This window comes from Podarcis vaucheri, assembly GCF_965113315.1.
Source record: "Podarcis vaucheri genome assembly, chromosome: 7".
Classification (NCBI taxonomy): Eukaryota; Metazoa; Chordata; class Lepidosauria; order Squamata; family Lacertidae; genus Podarcis; species Podarcis vaucheri.
The window spans coordinates 29,109,267-29,135,605 of NC_138765.1; the positions used below are offsets into that span (position 1 = coordinate 29,109,267).

A 26,339-nucleotide genomic window follows, 5' to 3' on the forward strand; every position below is an offset into this window, starting at 1 on the left:
CCCCTCCAGACATTGTGGGACTCAAAACTCCCACTGTCCCTCACCACTGACCATGCTGGCTGGGAAAGATGGAAGTTTAGCTCTTTAAATGCATACAGTCCTCCCATTCCAAATAAAGAAAAGGGTGAGGGGCTGGGGAGGAGTCAAAAGTGAACATTTCTTTCAACCACCATTCACTGAAATCCCCCAACTTCATCCAGCCCTGTTCTCTACTGAACTATTCGCCATCACTACTGCCATCTTAAGGAGGAGGCCATCTTAACTATGTGCATTTTATTACTAGCATTCAGAACTGTACATGCAGCTGCTTCTCAATCCAAAATGTTGTAGAAGCAATACAAAAGTGATCTAATTCCTATTTTAGACTGTGTACAATACATTAGACAAATTCAATGGATGGAGTTCAATGTAGCACTAAGTGGGATATGTGAACAGGAAACAAGGTCCTCTCAACCCAACAGGTCTCTCCCTCACTTTTTCTGCGCCCACCCTCGCCCTCTGCTGTTCCCTGAACCCTTCAGAGCAGACTCAGATGGCGCAGGGGAGTGCACAGGAAAAGGAGAGGGGGAAAGTCTCAATGCACATGTGGAATTTGTTCTATGCACACAACAACTTTGGTTTTTTTATATAGACACCTGTCTAGATTGGAGAAGGGATGGGGTGCATTCATGCCCCTGAACAGCAAATTCCCAAGTTTCCCCCTGGTACTGCTGAAAGAACAAGCAACATTTCTATCTGCACACCGAGGGCTCAGAAAACCAATCTATTTATATAAAAATGTGGTGGTGTTGGAGAAATGTTCCTTTGTGCATAATGTATATGAAACAGGCAGATGCGAACTTGGCCATGACAAAGGATTTCTGGATTATGTGGTGGCCTTCAGGTACTCAATTTAGAAAAGTAGCCTTAAGTTAGAGGGCCATGCCCCAACCTCAGGCATGTCACAACAGCAGCAGCATATTTTTTTTTTGTTCCTTTCTAGGTTAAAATGTTAAGAAAATGGTGGAAAGAGAAAGAGGCAGAGAGAAAGCCCAGTTTTCCAGCTGCAATCTGGAAAGGAAGCTGGCCACTTCAGCAGTAGTCTGCAGAGGCACCCAAAGGTAGAACCCCAACCTTTTCCTAGACAGCAAGAGGTAAAGGCTGGGACTCTTTTGAAAGGCAAGCAGAAGAAGTTCAAGGGCATTGGCTTCCCAGAATCAAAACAAGCACTTGTGCTCCTTTGTCTAGAAGCAAATTTGAATTTGGAAGACTTGGGCTGGCAGGGTTCTCACAGTTGTACTAGACTTTCAAGAGCCTCCAATGCCCAACACAATTATGGGATCCTGCCAATCCCCTTTCCAGCACCAAAATTAGAGGAGTGGGGGACACGGGCAGGGGGCTGTCCCAGACCTCTCAGAGGTGCAGTATTAGGACAGACACCAACAGCCCAATATTATGCATTTCTACACAGAGGTGAGTCCCACTGAATTCAGTGTCATTTACATCAGGCAAGCATGCACAGAACTGCAGTGATCTGAAAGTATGTCCTACTCAACACAATGAGACTGAGTGGACATGCATATGACTGCTCTGGAGGAGCAGAGACCTGGTACCCAGATGTTTTGGTTTGGACACACTTTCTTGTGCCAATTAGTTGTCACAAATGTAAAGAGACTGCAGATTACCAAGCTAGAGAACGCAAGAGGCTGCTAAGCTTAGTCAAAACAAGCAGCTGCCTATCAACCCAGAATCCACTAAGCCAGCAAAACTAACCCTTTAAGTCACAAAAATGTGAAATACCCCTACTTTGTTCTGAAAAGAAATCACCACACTAAAGATAGTAACTAATTTCAACAAGTGACAAACCATCAACTGAAAGAATTTGCAGAAACAGCACGACTACACTACTAAATGAAACTTCTATCTTGCATTCCAATTCAACATCAGAACTTATTCTGTCACTTAAGAATTAATGGCTAACATCAAAACCTAGAGGAAGACCACATTGTCTAGTCCAGCCTTTCCCAACCCCATGCCCGCCACCAAACTTTTTGGACTACAACTCTTATTTGCCACAGCAAACATGGCTGGTAGTCAGAGCTGATGGATGCTGTAGCTCAAAGTATCTAGAGGGCATCAGATTGAATAAGGCTGATCTAGTCAAATAAAATACAGTTTCGGAAGAACTATGTGAAAGGAAACTACTCATTACAAGAAGCAATATTTCCTAAAAGAAGTGGTGGTAACACTGAACATGTTATCATATCAGAAAGCATGAATCTACTCTGCAACTTTCATTAGTTCAGAAGGAGGGGAGAAACACACACTGCATTCTGTTACATATATTAAATATAACTTTTTATTGAACTGTTGTGCGTCAACTTCCTCTTCAGAAAGTAATCTAATAAATCCTAGAAATATTTAAAACATGCAGTTTCTGCCATCCATTTAACCTCTTCTGCATTTTGCTCATGCAACTGCATATTTGAGAGCACTCAGAGCTCTGAAAGCCAAATAGCACTCCAGCACAAGCAGAAGTAACAAATTCTAGGTCAGCAGCTCAAACTCTCCTTTGAGCCTGCTGGGGGCAGTCTCTTGAGGAGAGACCTGGCACTGGGCCAATGCACTAAACAGCTTTCCCAAACACTATGAAAAGGCTGTCCTTTCAGGAACAGGGAAAAGCTATACATATGAAGTCATTAGCCTACTAATTATTCTCAATGAGACACAGAAGATACAGCAACAGCCATAAATAGTTAGCAGTATGTATGATCCTTTACATCTCCAGCTACAGCACTGCTTGGCACCAACAGTGAATTGGACCACCACTAAAACTTGAATCCCACAGCCTTATCACACTCGGACTAAAACTAAAAGAATATTGATAAATGACTGATAAATGGCTAGAGGACACAGAGTATAGAAGCAATAGATGACCAAGATTTGATGGTAGAATATGGTTTCTCTCTTCTGCAGAGTATCAGGGCAGCTTTGTTGACTTCATCTTCTACTGGTTGGTTTCACAGCAGCAATAAATCTAAACTGACACCAAAATGTCCATACCTATAACATAGTAACTAACACAGTAACAAGTTCCACTAGAGTATAGCAGGTGTTGATGTGTAATGAAGTAAGAGATTTTACCACATACAGTGGTGCCTCGCAAGACGAAATTAATCCGTTCCACGAGTCTCTTCGTCTTGCGAAGCACGGCTATTAGCGGCTATTAACGGCTTAGCGGGTTTAAGAAAAAGGAAAGAAACTCGCAAGCGTCTTGCGGAACGACTAAAAAAACGGAAAACTCTTTTGTCTAGTGAGTTTTTCGTCTTGCGAGGCATTCGTCTTGCGGGGCACCACTGTATAATCTGTAAATTTCAGGCTTAATTCTATAGCCCAAGTAGAAATTTGATTTATATTCTGGTATGGTAGAGGGTGTTGTTTTCAGAATTCCATATTATTATTTTTAATCCATTTCCAACAAGTCCCCCCTGCTGCAAGTGGGTGCCCAAATGTTGTTGGCTTTAATAAATACATGGTCCTGTTTTTTATTTCCAACGAGAACATGTGCTATGCATATTAAGTAGCTTGCAGTGCTTCCAATAACTTAAACCCAAGCCATTTATAAGATGGGACCTTTGACTCACCGGCAAGCTAGAGGGTCTGGACTGAAGATTCAAATTCACATCATCTTGCCCTTTACTGGAAGCCATTGAGGCAGCCGATGATGCCTGGGACCCAAACGAGTCTTGTGATAACTCCTGAAATGCAAGAGATCAATCCAATGAACAAAAAAGAAGAGATCTTGGAAATGGAAAAAGAATCCCTATTTTATCCTCACCCTGGCTCACAGCATTAGCCCTGTTCTATCAACACACACTGTTCCAATCAACTGCCCCATATGATGTCTCTAGTTTCAATGGTGTGGAGTCTGAATCATGAAGGGGGGGGGGTCGCAGAGCCAGGATCCCAGACCCCTTTGAATGCGGTGCAGCTGCTCCATGTTTTCATCAGGAGCAGGCTTCTCTCCCTCCTCTCTCTTCCTGTGAGACTAAAAAAACCCTACTCATAATGGGAGGGGGAGGTAGTACAGAGAAGAAGTCTAGGCCAGGAAGATTGTGCCTGTCAGCTCCTGAAGGGCCCATTAACAAGCATGAGAAAGTCACATCCATTAATCTGCCACCTTTTGTCCCTAGCCCCACCCATCATTGGCATGCAGTTCCCTATGAGAGAATGTGGGTCTTGGGAGTGAAAAAAAGGTTACCCACCCCGATGTAGTCCCAAAGGATGGAGATGGAAATGAACACCCACCCAAGCCCCTTGCTGGATATCCCAGATGTGTAGGGGCTCTTGGGTAGCTGTTCCCCTCTCTGTGTCTCTGGCAAAGAGATGGGGGTAATGCATAGGCTGGCAGCCCCCACAAGCACTCTGCCATTTCTTGTGCTTAGAAACAAAATAGGTGCTCAGACAGTTAGCTCCCCATTAGCCCTTCTCCTTCTCCCTGCCAATGAGGCAAATTTCAGGCAGCACTGCTGCCCACATCTTTCTATGCCTATGGCCTTAAGCTGAAAGCATAGAAAGCCTTAAAGAAGACCACTGCCTCAGTAATGCATCACAGAGAAAAAATGCTATGCTGAGGCATTATCCATGCCCAGTTCTGCCTATGTCTTCCAAGGTCAGCAGGCATGGTGCTACAGGATCTGCCATGACTTAAACAAGCTGCACACAGGGAAGGGGCTCAAAGCTCCTTAGGCTGCTATTTCATTTCCCTTCAATATAGTTTTACAGAGGCCAAAGAAAATACCCTCATTGCTGGTCTCAATCCCATCATTAATTACCTCTCCCCACTGTCCTTCATACTTGTTCCTGGCCTAAAGGTTGAGAAGGGAATTCTCTCTCCACTTTTAAGGTGCTTGGCACATGGATTCTAGCTTTGATCTATTCTTCATCCAGTTGCTTAAATATACATTTTGTATTACCCTGTCCTATATTTGATAGCCACACTGTGATATATTGGTTAGTGTGTTCAAACCCCACCCCACCCCAACTTTGAAGATCATTGTGGCCTTGGGCCAGTCACTATCTCTCAGTCCAACCTGTTATCATGGGGTGGGGAAGAAAGAAGAGACACACACCTCCTTGACCTCTTTGGAGGAAAGGAAGGATATAAAATGTAACAGAAGTATCTAATTCAGGTCACTTATGTGCTGTGGCTTCCCACCTACTTGGCAACTCCCTGTTTTGCGGTCACAGATAGGCAAAAGAAGGTTCTTTTTATTGAACTTCCTGGTGGGCAGCTGTAGATGGCTAATGAGAACATTCAGCTTGCCGGGTCACAAGTTGTGCATGCCTGACCCAATTTGTATTTACGAGCCAACAACACTTTATGATTTTCCACACCTGAGTGGTCACTTGCTCCCTAACAGAGCTGCAATTATCCTTATTTCTTCCTTTAAAAGCATAAAGAACTTTACCCAAGGTGTAAAAGGCTACAGCACAACCAAATCAGTTAGTGTCACTGTGTAATTTTTCCAAGAGACACAACACTGCTTTGTGCTGGCACTTGACATCCAAGAACAGGTCTGCAGCAGCACCTGGAAGAAGTCTTACCTGTGGAGGTGGGAAGCGCTGCTGAGAATATGCCGACTGCTGCTGCGACTGAGATTGAGGGTAAGATGCAGACTGTTGAGAAAGCGCCGAGGTTGCAGACTGCTGAGCTTGCTGCTGCTGGTAGGGTGACTGTGACTGCTGCTGGGAGTAGGGAGGCTGACTCTGTGGATGCTGCTGGGCAGCCGCTGACTGCTGAGGATACGGAGATGGAGACTGCTGATGTGGTGGCTGCGACTGCTGCTGGGAGTATGGGGGCTGGGATGACTGGAGCTGCGGAGGCTGAGACTGAGTTTGCTGTTGCTGATAAGAAGGCTGGGCGTGAGGGGTCTGAGATGGCGGCTGTTGGGCATAAGAAGGCTGCTGCTGCTGTTGGGGATGAGGACTCTGCTGGTTGTAATAGGGAGTCTGGCTCTGCTGCCCATATCCACTAGGTCCCTGCTGTCCGTAAGGAGGGATCTATGCAAGGAAGAAAGAGAAAATGTAGGTGGAGACAGGGACGTAGGAAGGGGGGGTGCCCTGGGTGCCATCGTGGAGGGGGGTGACAAATTATCAAGGAACAATTACTGCCCTACTAGGGTGGTTCCTAAATTTTTTTTTGAAAATGCCTGCTCCAAAGGTCTTATCTTACTACGCTAGGGATTATATAGTTTTATATGAAATTTCAGGCATATCAGTTAACATCTTGACCCTCCTCCACAAAAATAGCTGTTTACTTCGCAGTTTTCCTATGTTGTGAAGGCTGAAATTTCAATTTAGTGAAGCAGGGTCAAGATATTAACTGATATGCATGAAATTTCAGATATAGCTATATAATCCCTAGTTTAGTAAGATAAGACCTTTGGAGCAGGCATTTTCAAAAAAAGGTTTTTTTATGAACAGCCCTACTGCCCTACCCTCCGCTGGGCTTCCCGGATCCTGGAAAATCAGCCTATAGAATAACAGTGGTAACAATACATTGAAGACAAGTAAATATTTTTTTGGGGGGGGGATCCCAGAGCCCTAGCGCCACCATCTCAAAGAGGATAAAATGGGCGGATTTTGGTACTCTTTTGTCCTGTCCTCCCCCAATGTCTTTCTCTCTATTTGAGCTGGCTCCCTGCCTGTTACGTTACATGCGGGGAAACCTGTGTGGGGTTCCTCTCTGTGTAAAGTCTTCAAGCTGTTCCTGCACACGCCTGACAAATCTGCCCCATTGTCAAAATTTATCTTTTCCCCCACCTCCAGTCTCTGTTGCTGTGTGTCCTGGCTAAGGGGAAAAACAGAAGACGGATGGCCATCGGTCAGGGGTGGTCTAGTTGAGATTCCTGCATTGCCCCAGGGTTTGGCTAGATGACCCTCAGGGGTCCCTTCCAACTCTACAATTCTCTGGTGCAGGCTTGTGCAGAGTTTTAGGTACAAGTTGGATACAAGGGGTGCATAGGATTGCAGCCCATCCTATGCATCATCAACTTGGGAATAAGTCCCACTATTCATGATGAGACTAGATTGCTGCTGTGCAGTCCTGTTTTTTAAATAAATGTTTTCCTTTTCAGATAATACAGAGCATGGTGAAATCACAATAAATAAAACCTCCCCTTCAGTAGTTTCAAGCACTACTACAGGTTCCACATAATATCTGTACTGAATTGTTTACTGTGACAGCACCTGCACTTTGGAACTCCCCGCCTATTGCAATAAAGCACGTGCCTTTGCTAGACTCTTTTTGGACACCTGCTAAAAGCATTCTTCTTTAGGCAAGAATACCTAGATGCTTAGGAAGCTGAAGTAATTTTAATCTTAATATTTTAGCTTTTGTATGTTCTAAAGTAGGATTGTTAATTTTTCTTGATTTTACTGCTGTGTTTTTTGTTTTGTTTTTTGGTAAACCACTTTGCAGGTTTTTTAAAATAAATTTTATTAAATAAACAAACAATAAATATAAATATAAATAAAATAACACAAGCCTAAACACAATCCATTCTATAAATTTAAGTATTTGTCCACAGTCGCCTACCTGTTATCAGAGGCCCAGAATCCACATTCCTTTGTAAGAAAATATGAAATGATGTAAAACCATTTTTGGAAGCAAAAAATAAAAGGGGGGGGGGGTTGACAAGAAATTTTCCACACCGGGTACCACCTGACCTTCCTACGCCTCTGGGTGGAGATCCAAACAAAGTGCAAAGATGCAGCCAGAAAATCTAATGCTACCCAGAAGGTTTAGGATTCTATAAAGAACCTCTTTGCTGCTGCAGCTGGTTAAAGTATCCTCAACAATAAATAACATACTTTTTTGCTTATCTTGTGGCAACACTTCATCACACAAGTACTTCAGGCATTCTTGCCCATTACACTGGCATTTGGCCACTACACACAAACAGTAATTCTATGCATTTCAGATTTTTAACATCAATCTGCAATTCACTTCTCTTTACCTGCTGTGCATAAGAGACGGTACCCATTGCAGTTTGTGTCCTGCTTAGAGTTCCCATTGGGTATCTCTGGGGAGTCTGAGGCCCATACGGCTGTCCTGGATATCCGTGGCCCTGCTGTTGCCCTGACTGAGGTCCCTGCTGTTGTGAGTATGGGTTGTTTCCTCCATAAGGCTGAGGTCTCATCTTTCCCATCTGATCCATTGGGCTGGATGGCTAGGAAAGAAAATTGTAAGATTTGTTTTAAATAGCCATTTGATATTTTGTAACTATATAAATGTTACAGTCTTACTCATGAAAGGCAGACTCATCAGTAAAAAACAACAACATATAGACAAGGCAAAAATCAAATACATTTCACTTAAAGTTGCCAACATATAAAATTATCCATGAAGAAAATGAAAATTCTCAGTCAACTAAGGCATAGGCATCATATTGTAGGTCACTACACAGTCCAAGGAAACTTCACCCCTCTAGAGTAAGTCACCTATTCCAAAATTTTATAGATGTTATTAGCATTAAAGACCAGTAGACAAGTGCCTGCAAGTTAAACAAACAGCTTTTAGGAGAACAGATTAACACTCATTACTTTCCTCACATTTGAGTTCAAATATAGTTAGTATGATGCCACGTAGTTTGACAAAAAACAAAGCTTCAATTTCCAAAGCACCCAAAATGCCATATTTATATAAGTGTCATTGATATTCTTTTCTTGAGGCAGACATGCGTCTACTTTCTGAGTGTTAACCATGTTTATCTTGACTAAAAAAAAGTGGGACCACCTCTGCCAACACTCTCTTGTTTTTGTTCTGCCTGAAAAAGCAGTATGTAATATTGAAATCCATATACACCAGCAAGTTCTGGTTTGAAAGGGCCAAGGGTCTGAAAGACTCCCAAATAGTAAAAGGTTTGGGTTTGTAATCACAGTAATAAAACATGGTGCCCCCTTCACAAATCTTTCATTACAGCCCACCGTTTTGTACCAGTTACCCTATTCTCAAAAATTCCACTTAAACTTTGAATTGGGTATTTATCAGTGAATGTTGATGTGAGGAACAGCTGCCAGAGTTGAATACAGGGAATGATATTATACAAGAGACAGAAGCTGTTACTGGCAGGAAAAAAAGTGATACTGGCTCATTTGCAAGAATACATCAGGATAAATAAGGAAATACCAAACCCTGACTGAAAAGCGCTGGAGATTCTCTTCTGGACTGACACAGGGGAAATCCTTTCAAAAGGAAACCACAGGAATAGATTATCATGATTGCACTTCAAAAGCTGAAGGTCCTTCCACAGACATACATAACAGAGAAAGCGCTACTCCTTGATCATTGAAACCCCAACCCCCTGCTTGCAACTCACCTACATTCAAAGAAATGAGAAGCAATCTCAAAATTGCCAATTCCATAGCACTTTTCCCAAAACCCACATCTGTACAAAGTGAGAAGCCTGATCACCATACAGATATTTACAGTTACTCTCCTTGCACTTTTATTTTGAATAGACAATTAGCAATACAACAGACTTCAATAGCTACTGGCCTAATTGGTCCCAATTCAGAATTCTCACCTCCAAACAGCCAGAGTATCAAATACAATAGCTTTCCTACAAGGGTATTACTACTAAAGCAGTACTGTAGAGAATGTAATTAACCTATGAAATGCCACTTTGCTCTCAGGTACAAGAGAGTCTAAATACTTTAGAAGCAGAATTAACACCTTTCCCCAATAATGCACTTGTAAAACATGTAAATGGAGCATGAGCAGTGTACTGTAAGTTATTTCTGTGTGAAGAGCAACTCTTCCCAAAATTTCTTAGTCCAACTTTATGACAATTAAACATACATGAGGTAACTGGAAATCTGATTTAAAACCACATAGCATATTCATTCCCCATCTGCGGTGACCTGCTCATACACAAATACCACTATGCATAGGACTGAAATCTTTTGAAACATGTGTTAGCAGTGACAGGCAAAGAGCTTAAAGATTCTGTTCTTTGGCCCTCTTTGAGCAAGACCCACACCTTCCCAATTCCCACCTCTCTCACCTTCTACCTAGACCAGGGGTCCTCAAACTTTTTAAACAGGGGGCCAGTTCACTGTCCCTCAGACACTGTTGAGGGCTAGACTAAAGAGGTGCCAGAAACATGCTCTTTTTCATGTATTTTTTTTAAAAAACAACCTTGTTCAAAATAATAGCCAGGATAGACACACAACAGGCGCTATCAGTAATAATATAAGTTACCTATACCTCACCTTTATACTTCATTTCTTCTGGGTTATTTTTGACCACTATTTACATGGAGATTCCCTTGTACGATAAACTGTTGTGATTGAGACTTCTCTTCTTGCTAATTCTATCTGCATTTGTTGCCTGTGTTTTTGGTGCTTCCCCAACTTTTAAGGCCGCCAAAGCCGCCACATGAGGCCCGTGTGCGCAACAGGCCAGCAAGGCACTGCTCCGGTGAGCATGGAGCCGGCCTGAGGGGAAGGGAGGAGGGGAAGGGCTGGCATGGAAGGGGTTCCATTGCAACTGTCCCACCCTCCGGTGGCTTAAAGGGACAGCATGCCATTATCAAGCAGCCAAAGCCGGTGGTAGCAACCATGTTACCAGGGCTACACACATGTTACACACACACACACTTTTACCTCAAGGCTCTTCCCGCCTGGCCACTTCCGAGCCTCAGGCCTTGCGGGCGGGCCAGGTTCAGGACCCTGGTGGGCCGGATCTGGCCTCAGACCGTAATTTGAGGGCCCCTGGCCTAGACCCAAGGATAGTCAGTTGCTTCCTGGCTAAATGAAATATGTTTCAGCCACAGAACTAACAATGCTGTCAACTTTTCAGGGATCAGAAAACAATTGTTTCCTGGATAAAGAAAGCTTGCTATGACAGTGCCATAAATCTGGTTTCTGATAGCAAAAGAAAGCAAGGAGGCCTTTTGTTCAAGGTTATTATAAAATTTCGTGTCCTCACTGTTTACGGTTTCCCCCATCATGTATCTATATACCTGAAATTCAGGGTAATTTACTTTTGTGCATTTGATGAATCGAAGAATTTTAGAGTTGAAAGGGATCCCAAGGGCCATGTAGTCCAACCCACTGTAATGCAGGAATTACAGCTAAAGAATCATTGACGGATGTTTTCCAACCTCATTTAAAAATCTCTGATAGAGAGTCCACACCTTCCAGGATAGTCCATTTCATGGCCAAACAGCTCTTACTGTGAGAAAGTTCTTCCTAATATTTAGTCAGAATCTCCTTTGTTGCATTTGAATCAACTGCTTCGGGTTCTACTCTCGGAAGTCCACAAAATCTTATGCCATAATAAATTTGTTAAGTCTTTTAAGGTGTACAAGACCCTTCTTTGTTCTTGCTACCGTAACACAGCTATCCCTCTGGAAATTGTTACAAGGTTATCATAGTTAATTGTAGAAATGAAGGCAAAAGGCAAAGGACTTTTTAAAAATACTGTATATGTGCTGAGCAGAAGTAGAAATCAGATTCCTTGGATTATGGAGAAAATGAAAACTCCACCTTAGGTCTGGAATTCATTCCTGACCAGATTTGTCATCTGATTTATTATAATAATAATAAAAAAGTCTTGCTGGCTCTTTAACGGAGAGAAGCCCTAATTGATTCCCACAGTAATTAACCTGCATTTTACCTCAGAGTGTGCTAGTTAAGGAAGTCAGCACAGCTATTTATAACTCATCTCAAATTGAGGGCAGACTGCCTAAAATCTAACACATCCCAGCTGTACTCCTGTTTGAACTGGGGCCAAGGGAATTTTTTAAAGCAATCTTGGCACTGAATGAATGACACCAACACTATGAGAGCACGAGTGGTTGTGTTGTGGTGACGTAGCAGCGGAGGTGGAATGGGAAGGGGGGCAGTGTACTGTAATCCCTCTCCAGAGTGCTCTTAGTTCATAGGCCCCAACCCTCCTTCCCTGTACAGTAAAGCCAGGAACCACCCACTGAGAGCTAAACACAGGAAATGTGTTTTCCTCAAATGTCTTGAAGTGAGAAGCACATGGCTAATCTGCATAAAAGCAAGCCACACCACCCCCCGCCAGGAAGGTTAGTGCTGGCTCGTAATCTCTGACCAGGAGGCTGGCTGCTGGAGAGAACTTGGACCTATGCCTGATAACCCAGAAAGAGTGGAGAGAACAGATGGGTAAGGACCCCAGCAGCAACAGCAACGGGTCACGTGACTCTCCACATGGCCTTGAAAGCACAAACTATTGTTTGGCCAACAGGGCTGCTGTACAAAAGACAGCAAAAATGCTTCCTATGCAGTTCAAGGAGAAGCAGCAGCTGCTCCAGTGGCGGCTTCTATTGGACCCTGCCACACTCAAGCTAGCTAGCAGAGAGGACAGAGACCACTGAACCCCTGGGACTTGGAAGCCACCAAACAGACGAAAGCTCTCACCAACAAAACACATATTTAATGCAGCTGGGCAAATGCACAGATGCAGCCTCCATCAGCTCCCCACAGCTGAACGCAGATGGGATCACGGGCCAAAGAAAGAAATTAGTTTTCTGTTCCATGTTAGGGCGGGGGGGGGTGTTGTCTTCCCTGTGCTGTAAACACCACACTATTTCAAGTCAACAAAGGCACTCTCCTGAGATGCGGAGAACTGACCAGGCAAAGTTTTAGGTACACATTGCTGAGTTTAAATATGAAAATAGCTTTAATCAGGGGAGTTATTGTTTCAGCAAAGGGCTACTAGCTCTTTGTTTTTAGGAGCAATTTAATAGTTTCAGCATTAGCTGAAATGTTGGTGGCATTCAGATGTACAGTGGTACCTTGGTTTTCGAACGTAATCAGTTCCAGAAGACCATTTGGCTTCCGAAACATTTGAAAATTGAGGCGCAAAGGACCGCCTGCAATTTCCATTGAGGAAATTGGAAACATGCAGCGGAAGCCATCCGACTTCCGAGGTGCATTCGAAAATGGAAGCACTTACCTCTGGGTTTTCAGCATTGAAAACCAAAACATTTGGCTTCTGAGATGCTCAAAACCGAGGTACCTCTGTAACACTTTTAGGCCTGCATGCTCCCCCTTCCCTGCTTTTTTCTTCAGCATGGCCATGATATCAGAAGCTTCCACAGTGGTACCTCGGGTTAAGAACTTAATTTGTTCTGGAGATCTGTTCTTAACCTGAAACTGTTCTTAACCTGAGGTACCACTTTACCTAATGGGGCCTCCCGCTGCCACACAATTTCTGTTCTCATCCTGAAGCAAAGTTCTTAACTCGAGGCACTATTTCTGGGTTAGCAGAGTCTGTAACCTAAAGCGTCTGTAACCCGAGGTACCAGTGTACTTTCCTTTCAGATTAACCATTGTTTAGTGTTACAACCCTAATCACGAATTTATGAAGCTTCTTTGTTTCAACAAGACGTAGTTAAGATTAACCACAGTTTGTCCAAATTTGATCATCTTGACAAATTAAGATTAATCTAAAAACAGAAGTGAAAGCTTCCAAACTTCTCTTCTGGTCACACTGAAGGGGGGGGGTGCAGGAGAAAGCACAAACCTAAGTCTCATGCTGACTCACCCGCCTAAACACTAGTCTATGGTATATCGCTATATCCAAGTGAGTCCATGAAGAGTCATGCTTCTAGGAAAGCAAATGTATTTTTGCTTGGCTCTAAAACTTGTCGTTCTCTCACTTAGCTGCAACAAATATAGTACTGAGTAGCAAGGGGCTATATTAGCTTAGGTAAAGGTAAAGGGACCCCTGACCATTAGGTCCAGTAGTGGCCGACTCTGGGGTTGCGGTGCTCATCTCATTCTATTGGCCGAGGGAGCTGGCGTACAGCTTCCGGGTCATGTGACCAGCATAACTAAGCTGCTTCTGGCAAACCAGAGCAGCGCACGGAAACACCGTTTACCTTCCCGCCAGAGTGGTACCTATTTATCTACTTGCACTTTGATGTGCTTTCGAACTGCTAGGTTGGCAGGAGCAGGGACCGAGCAACGGGAGCTCACCCCGTCATGGGGATTCGAACTGCCGACCTTCTGATCGGCAGGTCCTAGGCTCTGTGGTTTAACCGACAGCGCCTTAACCGTTGCAAAAGGCACTACTTGCTGAAGGTATCTCTAGTTAAATCAAGTTGTTCCCCAACACTTCACATGCCTTTATATTGCTCTGTGAGATCAGGAACTGCTTATTTGGAATTTCCCAAAGAAGACCACATACATGCAGGAAGAACCAATGTTAGAAACTGGGATAGAAAAGGTGGGAGCCAAAACAGAATGTTTAGTTGCCCGGGGGGGGAGGGTAGGCAACACTTTTTATTTATTATTTTTATTAGCATGAATTAATATACAGTTCACCTAAGTGACACATTTTATTTTGGTGTTTACAATAAAATATTGGTACCATACTTCAGTTTTCAAAACACTTTCATTATTGTTAACTCCTTAACACATAGTCTATTCTTAAGATATATGTTGATACTTCCCATCACATACATTTCAGTAATCCTTGAGTGTCAGCCAGGCACAAAAAATGGCACCCAGACTTTTTGAGGTGCTCGCAAATGGTGAGTCTTTAGGCACAAAATGAGCCTGGGGCTATGCTAATTTTGAACCCTGGGAAGAACACATCAAATTCCAATGAAGAGAGACAATACATCCTTTAAAAAATATTTTCCCATAGCAGAATCCTCAAGGGGAAGATCTCTCCAGAGTCTGGCAGACACAAGTCAGGTGTTGGGTCAAGGTAACCTCTTTTAAGATTCATGGCTGAGGTTTCAAACCAAGTCTAACACACTCCTCCTTCAATCCACTTCCAGCCACTCTGAAGACTGGAGAAGGGACCCACATAAGAATATTGGGGGGGGGGGAGAGGCATGGTTTGTTTTTTTGCAGTCTTCAGATGAGGACTAGACCATATGGAAAATGAACAAGATTTCACCTGGATTTATACTCACGAGTGTGATGACAGTACGGGGGGGGGGGGCTCTGGAGGAATCTACAGTACATCCAATTTATCCAAGAAAGTAACTTAATTAAAATTTTATAGAATATGTCATTAGTGTCTTGTGCAGCCTACACTGCAGCTTTTTTAAAACTGTTGTTAGTACAGAATCAGGAAATTGTAGTTATTCCAGATTAATATGCCCAAAATACAAAGGTATGGGTTTGGGGTACTCCTTTTATTTGATACTCTTTTTGGAATGATTACCGTATTTTTCGTTCTATAACACGCACACGACCATAATGCGCACGTAGCTTTTAGAGGAGGAAAATCCGTAGGCATGCCACCCGTAGGCATTCCCTCCATAACACGCACAGACATTTCCCCTTACTTTTTAGGAGGAAAAAGGTGAGTGTTATGGTGCAAAAAATACGGTAATTGCCTCCATTTTTAAAAGGCCAAAAAATACACTTGAAGTAACCCACGGGAATCAAAACAGCAGCAAAAAAGTGGGAAACACCCATTATGCTTTTTGAATTTTAATGTGCTGAAAATATACACAATTCATTTTCAGCTTTCTGAACTTGTAAAAAAAAAAAGGTGCCTAGAAATTCCCTTGCAGAGCCAGTAAGTAGGTTTTTATGGGGCCATTTGGCGAATAGCTTTTATTTCTGGGTTTCTAACGCTGCTTTCCACATGGCTGCTTAGCATGTATGTCTTTATATGTATGAACCTGTAGCCAATTGGTTCCTGTGGTAATTGGAAGCCCTAACACTTTAGACCCACCCAAATCCCATCTTCGGGTTAATCTCACAACTATAAGTATTTTCAAGTTTTCTTGTTTGTCACAAAGCCTTAAGTTGTGTCCACCCAGCACTGCCTATATGGGAAAGACTGACCACAGCTCGCAAGTATTAATTGGCAACATTGCTAGTATTGCACTGAAGTGGCAGACTTTGGGCTTTCAAATTTCAGCAGCACCTTGTGCAACGCCAAATTCTGGCACCCCCACACCTCTCACCTTCTGTTCTAAGGCACTGTTGGGGGGGGGGGCTGTAGCAGCCTTTTGGCTCAGTGCAGATGAACCAGTCATACTCCCCTAAATCTGCCTATGTGCACTGCACCTATGAGAACATAGGAACGATCTGTTGGGTCAAGCCAGCGGCCCATCAACCCCAGTATTCTGTTCTCAGAGGGGCCAACCAGTTAAATATGGGAAGCTTACAAGCAGGACTTGAGCACAACAGCACTCTCCCTTCCTGTGGCTTCCAGCAACTGCTATTCAAAGCATGCAACCTCCAAAAGTGGAAGTAGCTATAAACAACTCTTACCAAGGTGGGCACCTGTAAAAAGGTATAACTTCCAAGCCATGCTACCAGTACCACTTGTCTATAGCAGTGCTTGTAGGACAAATAGGCAAGACTAGGTAGAATTAACCGAGTGTAAGCTTATTGGGGGAGACCTCTCTTTTGTTACTGTGAAAAGCACCACACACATTAACTAGGCATATAATACTTGGCCATGCTCTGTAGGCATTCCCTTCAAGCAAACTGAGCCAAGCCATGCCAGGCACAGTTCTATTTATTGTATGCGGGGATACAGCTTCACACAACTATGAAATGCGGGTGGGATTTCTCCAGATAGTAGCACTGGAAAGTAGACAATGATTCTGCAGTATTTCTCAATCAGGGATGGATCTGCCTATTTCCATCCCATGTCACTTTCACAGTTGATCACCACTAATTCCACTTTGTCCTGTTTCTATATTATTTTTAAAAATAATAATAAAAACCCACATTTATATGTGTTTTGATTGTATTTGTACTTCAAAATATGCATTGGGCAGAAAACGGTGTCACAATATTTGAAGTTGTGTAAAATTCAGTGGGCCGCTAGGTAAATCTACACATTGATCCAGCATCTCTACTGTCAGAAACAGCACAAGTTCTTTAAAGGATTAATAGAAGTGACAGTATAATATCTAAATATGGGGTGAAAGAAATAAAAGAACAAGAACCAAATATACTTCAGATACAGTATAGGTTAGAAATATGAAGAGGTCATAAATACTAGAGCTATTTTCACACCAAACCCCAATTTTAAAGCTCTTACTTAAGTCTTATTTGAAAATGCATTTCTCCTCCCTCATACAGAAGAGAATGCCTCTTCTAAGATTGTGCATATTGCCTGTGGTTAACTACCTGAATTAGAAAACTCAGTTTAAAAGAAATTCACTAATTAAACAGAGGTAGCCTTTAAAAAAAAAAGAATTTTTTTCATCTAACCAGTTAACTGATTAAAATAAACTAAAATGAATTAAGTAAAAAGGAATTAACATCAGCTAGATCGCTCTGGTATCAGACACATTTTTCCTTTACTAATGTTGTACGTTTCAAGAGGACTAAAGACAAAGAATTATGATTGCCACTAGTGATAAAATGAGATACTGGATGTGAATAGCCTCTCTTACAGGAACTAGTATCAGAAGCATCACACCAATGTGTCTTGATTGTGCTAATGGCTCCCCTCCCCACCCCCCACTTGTAGTATGAGGCTTTCCCATAAACTGCAGTAGCTGTAATTGCTGCTGTCATGCCTGAATAACACAAACTACCAAGTTGTTGTTAATGTGTGTGTGTGTGTGTGCGCACACACACACACACACACACACACACTGTAAGGAATGAAAGTTAACAGAAAACCATTTCTGAGCTATAGCCTATCCAACCAGGAGTTTGTTGATAATATACGTAGAGTCCTTTTGCAAGTCCTTCCTGTCTAATGAATAAGTCTGGGATAGCTGTCTAGACACACAATAAAAGATGATTAACAGAAAAGGCATTTCACATGGCTGTAGCTGAACTTCAACCAGATTTCAAGACCATAATGAAATACAGAAGTATGGTAGTTCAACCAGTCTACTTTGCAGCCCAAGCAGCATAACAATTCACCTAAGTTATATGAAGCCCCTCCTGTTCCAAGTTGATTCAGCTCAACATCTCGTTGTGTTATGTTTTTTAATCAGGCGATATCCAACAATAGCCATACACAGAGCAGATCCAATAAAATCAATGGCTCTACACGTGAGTATGACTGGGTTAGATATATACAGCTAATCCCAAAGAAGCCATCACATTTTTAAAAAGAGGAGAAAAATCACAGTGAAGCAGTGGAGACCCAAAGGTGCTAAGAGCTAAGATGAGTAATGTGGCAGTGGATCCACTGGAGGCACTCAGCAACCTGGGAGTAGAACATCAAAGATAGGACTGTACACTATTAGCATGATTACAGGAGTAAATAGGCCGGCAGTACAGTGGGGTAGGGGACAAGGAATATAAGGCCTTTAGTGGAGTCTAAAAAAATCAGTTGGCAGAAGTGACAGTTCACACATGGCTTTTAAGAAATCTGAAGTTCCCAAAAGGAACAAGAAGTGCCCTACTGGGTCAGGTCAGTAGCCATATAGTCAGGCATCCTCTTCTCACAGTGGTCAACCAGATGCCTATGGGAAGCCTGAAAGCAGGACATGAGTGCAAAAGCACTGTCCCCTCTTGAGATTCCCAGCAACCTGTATTCAGAAACATACTGCCATAGGCAGTGGGGGTCAAGCAGAACTATCATGGCTGGTAGGAAAGAAAAAGGTGGAGGGTCAACTGTGACAGTCACAGCAACAATCAGGAAAAAATCCAAACCAGAAAGGTCACACAAGCAATACTTAAGAGAGGATGAGATTAAGAGTGGCAATAGGTGAGGAAGTCATTCCAAAGGATGGAAATCAAGTTGGAGGGAAGGTAGCAAGAGGCTGCTCAGTCACAGACAATCATAATTGAAATGCTGAAGCCACCAAGGAGCTCTGTGAAAACATTTAAGAGAAAGGCAGCATACCAAGTATCAAGGACTGAAATAAAGAAAGAGAAGGGGAGTCATGAGGCCAATACAACCAATGCAGAGATGCAAAAGGGAAGTGGAGATCTACAAAAAGCAGCTTAATGGTTGAGAAACAATGGAAGGGTAGACACCTGGGAGCATTTAGCCAATGCTCTCACCATGTTTGGGGGGGCAGTATACCTATGAGAAAACTAAAAACAAAGAATGACAGCAATTTTTGCAGGGTGAGGATAAAGGGGGGACTCTAGATAGAGCAAAGTCTTGAAGAAATCATGGGTTGGAGGAGATAACTGCTTTTGGGGCAATTCAATTCCAGCAGCAGCAGCAGCAAAGAATCCAGATGGCAGCTAGGGAAGAAGGGTGGTTGGCTGCTGTGGTGCTAAGAGACAAATTAGCAGAATACCAAAGGTAAGAATTGGGACACATATAGTGAAGGACTTTGAGAATGGAGAGGAATACCATGCAGTGTCAGGGAAATGGGAGCCCTAAGGAATTAAATCCTCCTTCTGTAGCATGCAAGCTACCTCATTGGGTGAGGGGCCGGCCACAAGGGACAAGTCTCATTCCCACCTTCCAGCAAAAGCAATTTCCCAACCTTTATATCAATGTTTTAGCAACAGTCATCTGAACTGAAGTTCCCCCTTGAACTTAGTTGATGCTGAGCCAACCCAGCTCCCTCGGCCTTGTCTTGCAGGGCATGTATTCCATACTATCAAAGTCCTTTAGTTTTCATGCTACTGGTCCCCAGTGGAAACTCAAAATTATCCCTGACGCCCAGACTGCCATCAAGGACAGACATCAGTCACATTAAGGCAGAACGGAAACAGAGTACTACACACCAAGGCCAAAACTGTGTCAACTAGTGCTAATACCCTACACACTCAAAGCACCATCTCCTTGTAGATATAAAATAGTTTACTATTAAGGCCCTACTCAAGGGTTCCCAAAGTCTGAATCCTGCCCTCCTTCCTTCACTCTTTTCATTCACATCCAAACAAAAGCAGGTCCGGGGGGGGGGGGGGACAACAAAAAGCAACTAACTGCTATCATTAATGGACTGTGTATTTGTAAAACACTACTATTAAACAGCCTCACAGTCTTTACTAACTTTTTCATTAAAAGTTACTACCCATTGAGCTCCTTACTATTTACAGTTCAAGCTCAAATCAGCTTTGCTCCATTCTGAGTAGACCCAAGTTAGTCATGCCTATTAATGTAAATGGGTATACTCTGAGTAGGGATAGCACTCAATACAACCCAGTAGTTCTGTATCAGATAATCCAACTTGGGGTCAAATATATATCCAACACACCTGCAAGTGTAACAACTAGTGCCAACTCAACTGATTTAACTCCAATATCCTATGGGCTTGGCATATGCTGCTTTTGTAAAATTTCACATGGAATAAATTTTCAGTGACATGAGGAGAGCCAGAATATTGCAGTGGTTACACTGTCAGACTAGCTCTTACAAGACCAGGGTTCAAATCCCAATTTTGTCATGAATCTCACTGAATTGTCTTCGGCAGGTCAGTCTCTTAGACCAACAGGGTTATTGAATGGGTAAGAAAGAGAAAGGAGGAGAACCCTGTATGCTGTACTGAGCTCCTAGCAGGAAAGGCAGGATGCAAGCAATGTAAACTACAGTATAAACAAAACCAAAAGCCTTCTCCATGTGTTTTAAAATGCCATATTATAGCAAAAGCTTCTATTTGTGGCAAGAAGCGCACACCAACCATCTACATGTCAGTTCAGATGGATTAATTGGACTGCTTATAAAAGCAAAGTTAGCAACACCAGGAGTTGTTCAGCAAGGAGAGGGATCCCTGGCTACAGATGAACAGATACTGAAATTCATATTACGCCAATGCCAGGGGGAAAGGAGGAACAGCCGATGCTGCAAACCTTCCAGTAGGATAAGAACAAGTATAGCAGGAAACCATAACACTAGGAGGCAGAGCCACTTTCAATTCTTATCATGATAGCAAATCGTGAAGCAGAGCTCTCTGGATGATTTTTCAAACACCATGGGTCACATCTAGTAACAGTTTCACTAGATAGAAGAAAAGGACAACTTCAGGTTGAGGTTGACACACCAGACACTCATCAAGGCATAACTCTGTGGGCAACTTTCAGTACTTCTATCAAGTTTGCATACACGCAGCATTTCATTGTTTCTTACAACAACCATGCAAGTTAGGCCATTATTCCAATACTCAAGACAGGAGGAGTTGCTTGCCTAAGACTGCCCAGCAGGATCAGGGCCACATGAAGTACAGTAGTGGTCTCCAGTTTTCAATTCAAACTCTTGTAGCCAATATAGTTACACATTTGGAATGTAAAGAAATGTATTTGTTTACAATTCTGTTCTTTGCAGTTACTTTCTTTTGAGGCAGCAAGCAGAGCAAAAACATTTTGTTTTTATTTGCCAATCACATGCTTCAAAAAAGCCTCAGGGCAGCTTTATGTACGTGTGTCTGTGTGTGTGTGTGTGTGTGTGTGTGTGTAGCATTTTACATTGCACAATCAAAATTTAATTGTAAGAGTGTTTTGCATATTATTTTGGTATTGTGTTAAGGGATGCCATTGTTAGATACTTTTGAATGAAAAGTGGGGTACAAAATGTTAAACTGAAATGGAATTAATCTTATTACATCAATCAGTATTTTGAAATCAGGTTTTCACTCCTGTAGCCAGTGGCTACAAAGAAGAACAATCACAGCAAACCACCACAAACAACTAAAACCCCACCTTCTCCACTTTCATAGAATCATAGAGTTGGAATAGACCACAAGGGCCATCGAGTCCAATCCCCTGCCACTTTGCTAAGATAATGTATGTTCCACGTGATCAGTTAAGATGAAACTTTAAAGTGAAGTTTTTTTAAAAAAAAAAGTGAATACAGTGGTACCTCTGGTTATGAACGGAATCTGTTCCAGAGGTCTGATCGTAACCAGAAACCGCTCATAACCTGAGGCACCACTAGTGAAAGTACGCCTCCCACTGCACACGTGCCTCCGGTGCACGATTTCCGCTCACATCCCAGGGCAAAGTTCGCAACCCGGAGCGGCTACTTCCGGGTTACTGGAGCTCATAACCCGCAGCGTGTGCAACCAGAGGCATTCACAACCAGAGGCACCACTGTAGATGAAGTGCACTTTTATGTGAGAGAGCAAATCAAACAAAATTTGAGGCCTATAGAAATAAATTAGCACCTCCTAGAACAATACAGTGGTACCTCTAGTTATGAACTTAATTCGTTCTGGAGGTCCATTCTTAACCTGAAACTGTTCTTAACTAGGTGTGCTTTCGCTAATGGGGCCTCTTGCTGCCGCTGCGTTGCCGGCACACGATTTCCGTTCTCATCCTGGAGCAAAGTTCTCAACTTGAGGTAACTCTTCCAGGTTAGTGGAGTTTGTAACCTGAAGCATTTGTAACTTGAGGCGTTTATAACTCAAGGTACCACTGTACTTTGTTCTAGGGCATGGACAGCCAACATGGTACCCCTCCAGATGTTGGACTAAAAGTCCTAGCAACACTGCCAATTGTCGGGGATGGGATTTGTAATACAACAACATCTGGATGGCACCAAGTTGGTTATCTCTGTTTTACAGGATGCGATCTCATTCCCATACTATATCACTGCAAGATACGGCACAACCATGCACAGATATTAACTATGCTAGGGTATGGGGAAAGAATTTCTCACTACAGAATCAGGAGTCATTTCTCAAGCTTTTCCTGTAGTAGCAAACAAGAGCTAAGAACCACTACTGTTGAGCCAGTACGTTCCAGTCAAAGAGCCGAAGCCTTGGATTCTACTGCTGCTAAGAACTCACCTAAGTGTTCTGGGACAAATCTCACTCTGATAAAATGAAAATGATAAAGTGGACTACTATGAAGACAGAAGAGATAGAAACACTAAAGTACTCTGCACAGACAGATCCTTAACAAGGCACTGCAAGACCTGCAGACTACGTGACAAATCAGACATCACCCAATACTACAAAGCTCGCAGAAATATTTCCCATATTGACTAATTCAGAGGCAAACACCTTTTAATAGTTAAGATTTCTTTTCTAGGGAAAGACAGGTCTTCTAGAGATTCCACAGTGAGGCCACTGTTAAGCTTGGTATTCCTGTTTAATTATTTACATCAAGTTAATAAACGCCAGTTATTTCTCTTATACCATCAAGTTAATAAATACCAGTTATTTAGTCCTACAGCCATCTGGCCTAAATTCACCAACCTTCATTCAGGAAGCATGACTTGCAACATGAAGTATGAACAAAGCCCACTGCATACAGTTGGACTTTCTCCATTATACAACTCAGATGCTGTTAGAACATCTTCAGCAACAACTTTGGGTGTATTTAGGCCCCAGTCACCCCATGTCAACCAACCAAATTCTTACTTGTCGGGGGACATCTCATGATGTGTACTCCTAGCACCTCCTCTGTCCACCCAATGAAGCAGGCTCTTGTATACAAAGGCTCATGCTACAGTAAGTTAGCCTTTAACTGAGCCACTGTACTCAGTTTATACAAGTCAAAAAGAGTAGCTGAAACTAGGACTGAGATACTCTCAGCTAGAAGCAAAGTGTTCTGTATTAAGCTTTATGCAGACAACTACAAGATGTATTCACCAAGCAATGCCTTCCACCCCCACCATGTCAGTGGAAAGGAAAATATTTGCCTTGTTTGGTTAAATGTTATAAATATGGCGCAGTTCATCCCAAAATCATCCCCTCTATTTCCAGTGTTTGGTGGGGAGTGCCTATGTAGTCACAAACACCTCCCTCTTGTGGGGGAGGGGTTGCTATCAGCAGGCTAGTGCAAACCTTGAGGCCTGAGGAAGTGCCAAAATAAAAAGAAAAATAAGAAAACACCCCCACAGAGGGAGAACTCCCAAAACAACCCAATGTGGACCAACCATGATCAGTCAGAATGTCAAATGTTCAAGAAATGGGGATAGAAAATTGAATGGGAATGAAGTCCTATGGAGAAGGGCATGGCTGGCAACCTGAAGAGGAGTACTCTACACTGCAACTTTGTTATAGGCCACACTTGTATTGAATACTAGCAGGGAGTGCTGGGGCTCCCAGGGAATTTTTAGAAACCAAAAACTATTTTGAATTTGTTTGTTTTTTTAAAGTGTAATTTGTGAGTTTGGGCATGCCATTCCAAAAAGTGAGTAAAGTCACACCAATTCCACATTTCAGTCTGCCATATTGAATCAAAGTGGCACCTGGCATCCAAACATTGACAAAAATCATCACTCACACCCTGAACTCTCAAGCCAGGTTTGGTGACAATATCTTAGGAGGTGGTCAAACCTATGCCCCAAAATGAGCAGTCACACAAAGTCATGTTTCAGTCCGCCATCTTGATCCAAAAAGGTGATGGCACCTAAACATCAACATAGGACCCCACGGCCACCTCAGAAACCCTTGTGCCAAGTTTGGCGATGGTATCTCGAGAGGTGGCCGAACCTATGCCAACAACTGGGTGAAGTCACACTGAATGTACATTTCAAACTGTCATCTTGATTCAAAATGATGACCAAAGTCCAATTGCTGACGAAGACCAGTGTCCCTGCCTTCAGAACCCTCAAGAACGATTTGGCAACTATATTTAGGAAGCATCCAAAACTACAGAGAACAAATGGACAAACAAATCACTTTCCGAAATATACAATAGATAAATATGTGGATGGAGCTACAACCAGGCATAGCATCACAGGCACAGGAATCCAACCCCTATCTCCAAGGAAGGCAGACCCTGGTAATGTTCAAATTTTATTTTGATGTCCTTTTATCTGAGATAATTGCAAAGTTTAACCAATTTTGAATATTTTCAAAGTTCCACCTGACAACCACAAGCGTACTTCTCTTTTCATGGGGAAACACTGCCCTGCCAAATGAATTTTGCTTCTGGAAAGTTTGGAACATCTGCATGACAATCCTATGAACAGTTGCCAGGAAATGGTCCTAAGGAATTCAAAGGTACCTGCCTCCTAGTAACGGCAATCTTGGTCTTCAAATAAATGGCCATGCTCCGTGTGGCCAATCTGTTTTGCAACATGTACTAATGAACCTCGAAACAAATGGTGAATGAAAGTTAAGTACATTTATCATATAATATTAATATTGAATTTAACAGTGTTATAACTAAGAAATTCAACCTAGTAAAAGTGAACTTGAGAGGACAATATACTTTCACCGTGTGGAAAGTATGAAGCATTTTATGTTTTTCCAAGCCAGTGTTCACTCCTTAGCAGTCATACAGACCATTTCTTTCATCTCTGTTAATTCCTTCCACTCCATGAACCTCCTAGGAAAGAATCAATATGAACTTATGGAGGTAATCTGTACAAAGAAAAGATTGTTAGACCCCACCCCTACCCCAATTCAGCAGGCAGTACCATGGCTGAACACCTCTGCTCACTCAAGAGAGAGCAAATAATTTGACAGTGGCTGCTATTATGCTTGGTGAACATATTAATCTTGAAGTTGTTGGAGGACAGGACTTGTCACATATTTGGCAAGAAGCTCCTACAGCACTAACATATAACACACTTCGCTAGATCACTGGCAACTTCCTAAACTACTATCTAGGTTCTTCGAAGCACCAACTAACACCTTCATATCTGAATTTCAGACAACCAAGTATAACCTGCCAACAAATCATAAATAAAAAGGTCCAACTGCTAAAACACCATCACTTGACTTGGATTAAATTCCAAACATATGTCTGTGTGCATCTTAAGTTCCCCAACAGGGAAATTTGTATACTGAATCACATGGTTATTGGGAAGGAATATACTGATATCACACAGCTTGAATATGTTCTCAAATATCTTCCAAAGAAACTAGACGTTTTCTTAAGATTACTGCACAATTTCACTCAGGAGCACTTGATTCCTCTAGAAGCAATGCTACAATTGTTACCAAAGTTGCCTCACTAAACTGCTGAGCAATGCCAAGACCTGCAAGTCCAGGTGCATAAAGAAATATGAATCCCTCCCCAACACATACCTAATTATATCACATGGGCAGATCACTATACCTTTTTGTAACAAGCAATACATTAATCCCAAGAGAAGCAGTTCTTCCTGTTCTAGCCTTGTTGGTGCTTATTCCACCCTCTGTGTGCCTCATAAGGCAAGTTTGGGCATTATTACTTTAAACACAGAGCATAAAGAAAGAAATGCACGAAGGAGGAATGACCTTGTAGTTCAGGCACAGGACTAGAAATCAAAGGCCTAGCTTCTGTCCCTAGTTGTTGGAACAGACACACCACCATTTTGGGAAAGCTAAAGCTTCTTTTTATATAGAAGTAGCATGCAATAAGAACATTAAAAACAGAAACAAATAATGTCTAATACAGAATAAGCTTTCACTGGCAAAAAAAGCCACTAACCAAATGTTTCTATGTGAATTAAGTTTCACAACTGAATTAATAGATTTGTAACTTTGGAAGAGCTGCACTGTTCAGCACTATGAAAAGTACTGGAAAGAGAATGC

The 26,339-nt window shown here is 42.4% G+C and overlaps 1 protein-coding gene across 3 annotated transcripts in view; it reads right to left on the minus strand.

Annotated features, from left to right (window-relative positions):
- ARID1A (AT-rich interaction domain 1A) overlaps positions 1-26,339 on the minus strand; it is a 131,345-nt gene that overhangs the window by 56,598 nt on the left and 48,408 nt on the right. For all 3 annotated transcript variants that reach the window (XM_082231462.1, XM_082231461.1, XM_082231460.1), the window contains 3 exons: positions 8,001-8,213; positions 5,587-6,042; positions 3,624-3,737 (listed from right to left, as the gene is read on the minus strand). In XM_082231462.1, the coding sequence (XP_082087588.1) occupies positions 3,624-3,737; positions 5,587-6,042; positions 8,001-8,201 (771 nt within the window). In that variant the 5' untranslated portion in view covers positions 8,202-8,213. The remainder of the gene's footprint in view (positions 1-3,623; positions 3,738-5,586; positions 6,043-8,000; positions 8,214-26,339) is intronic.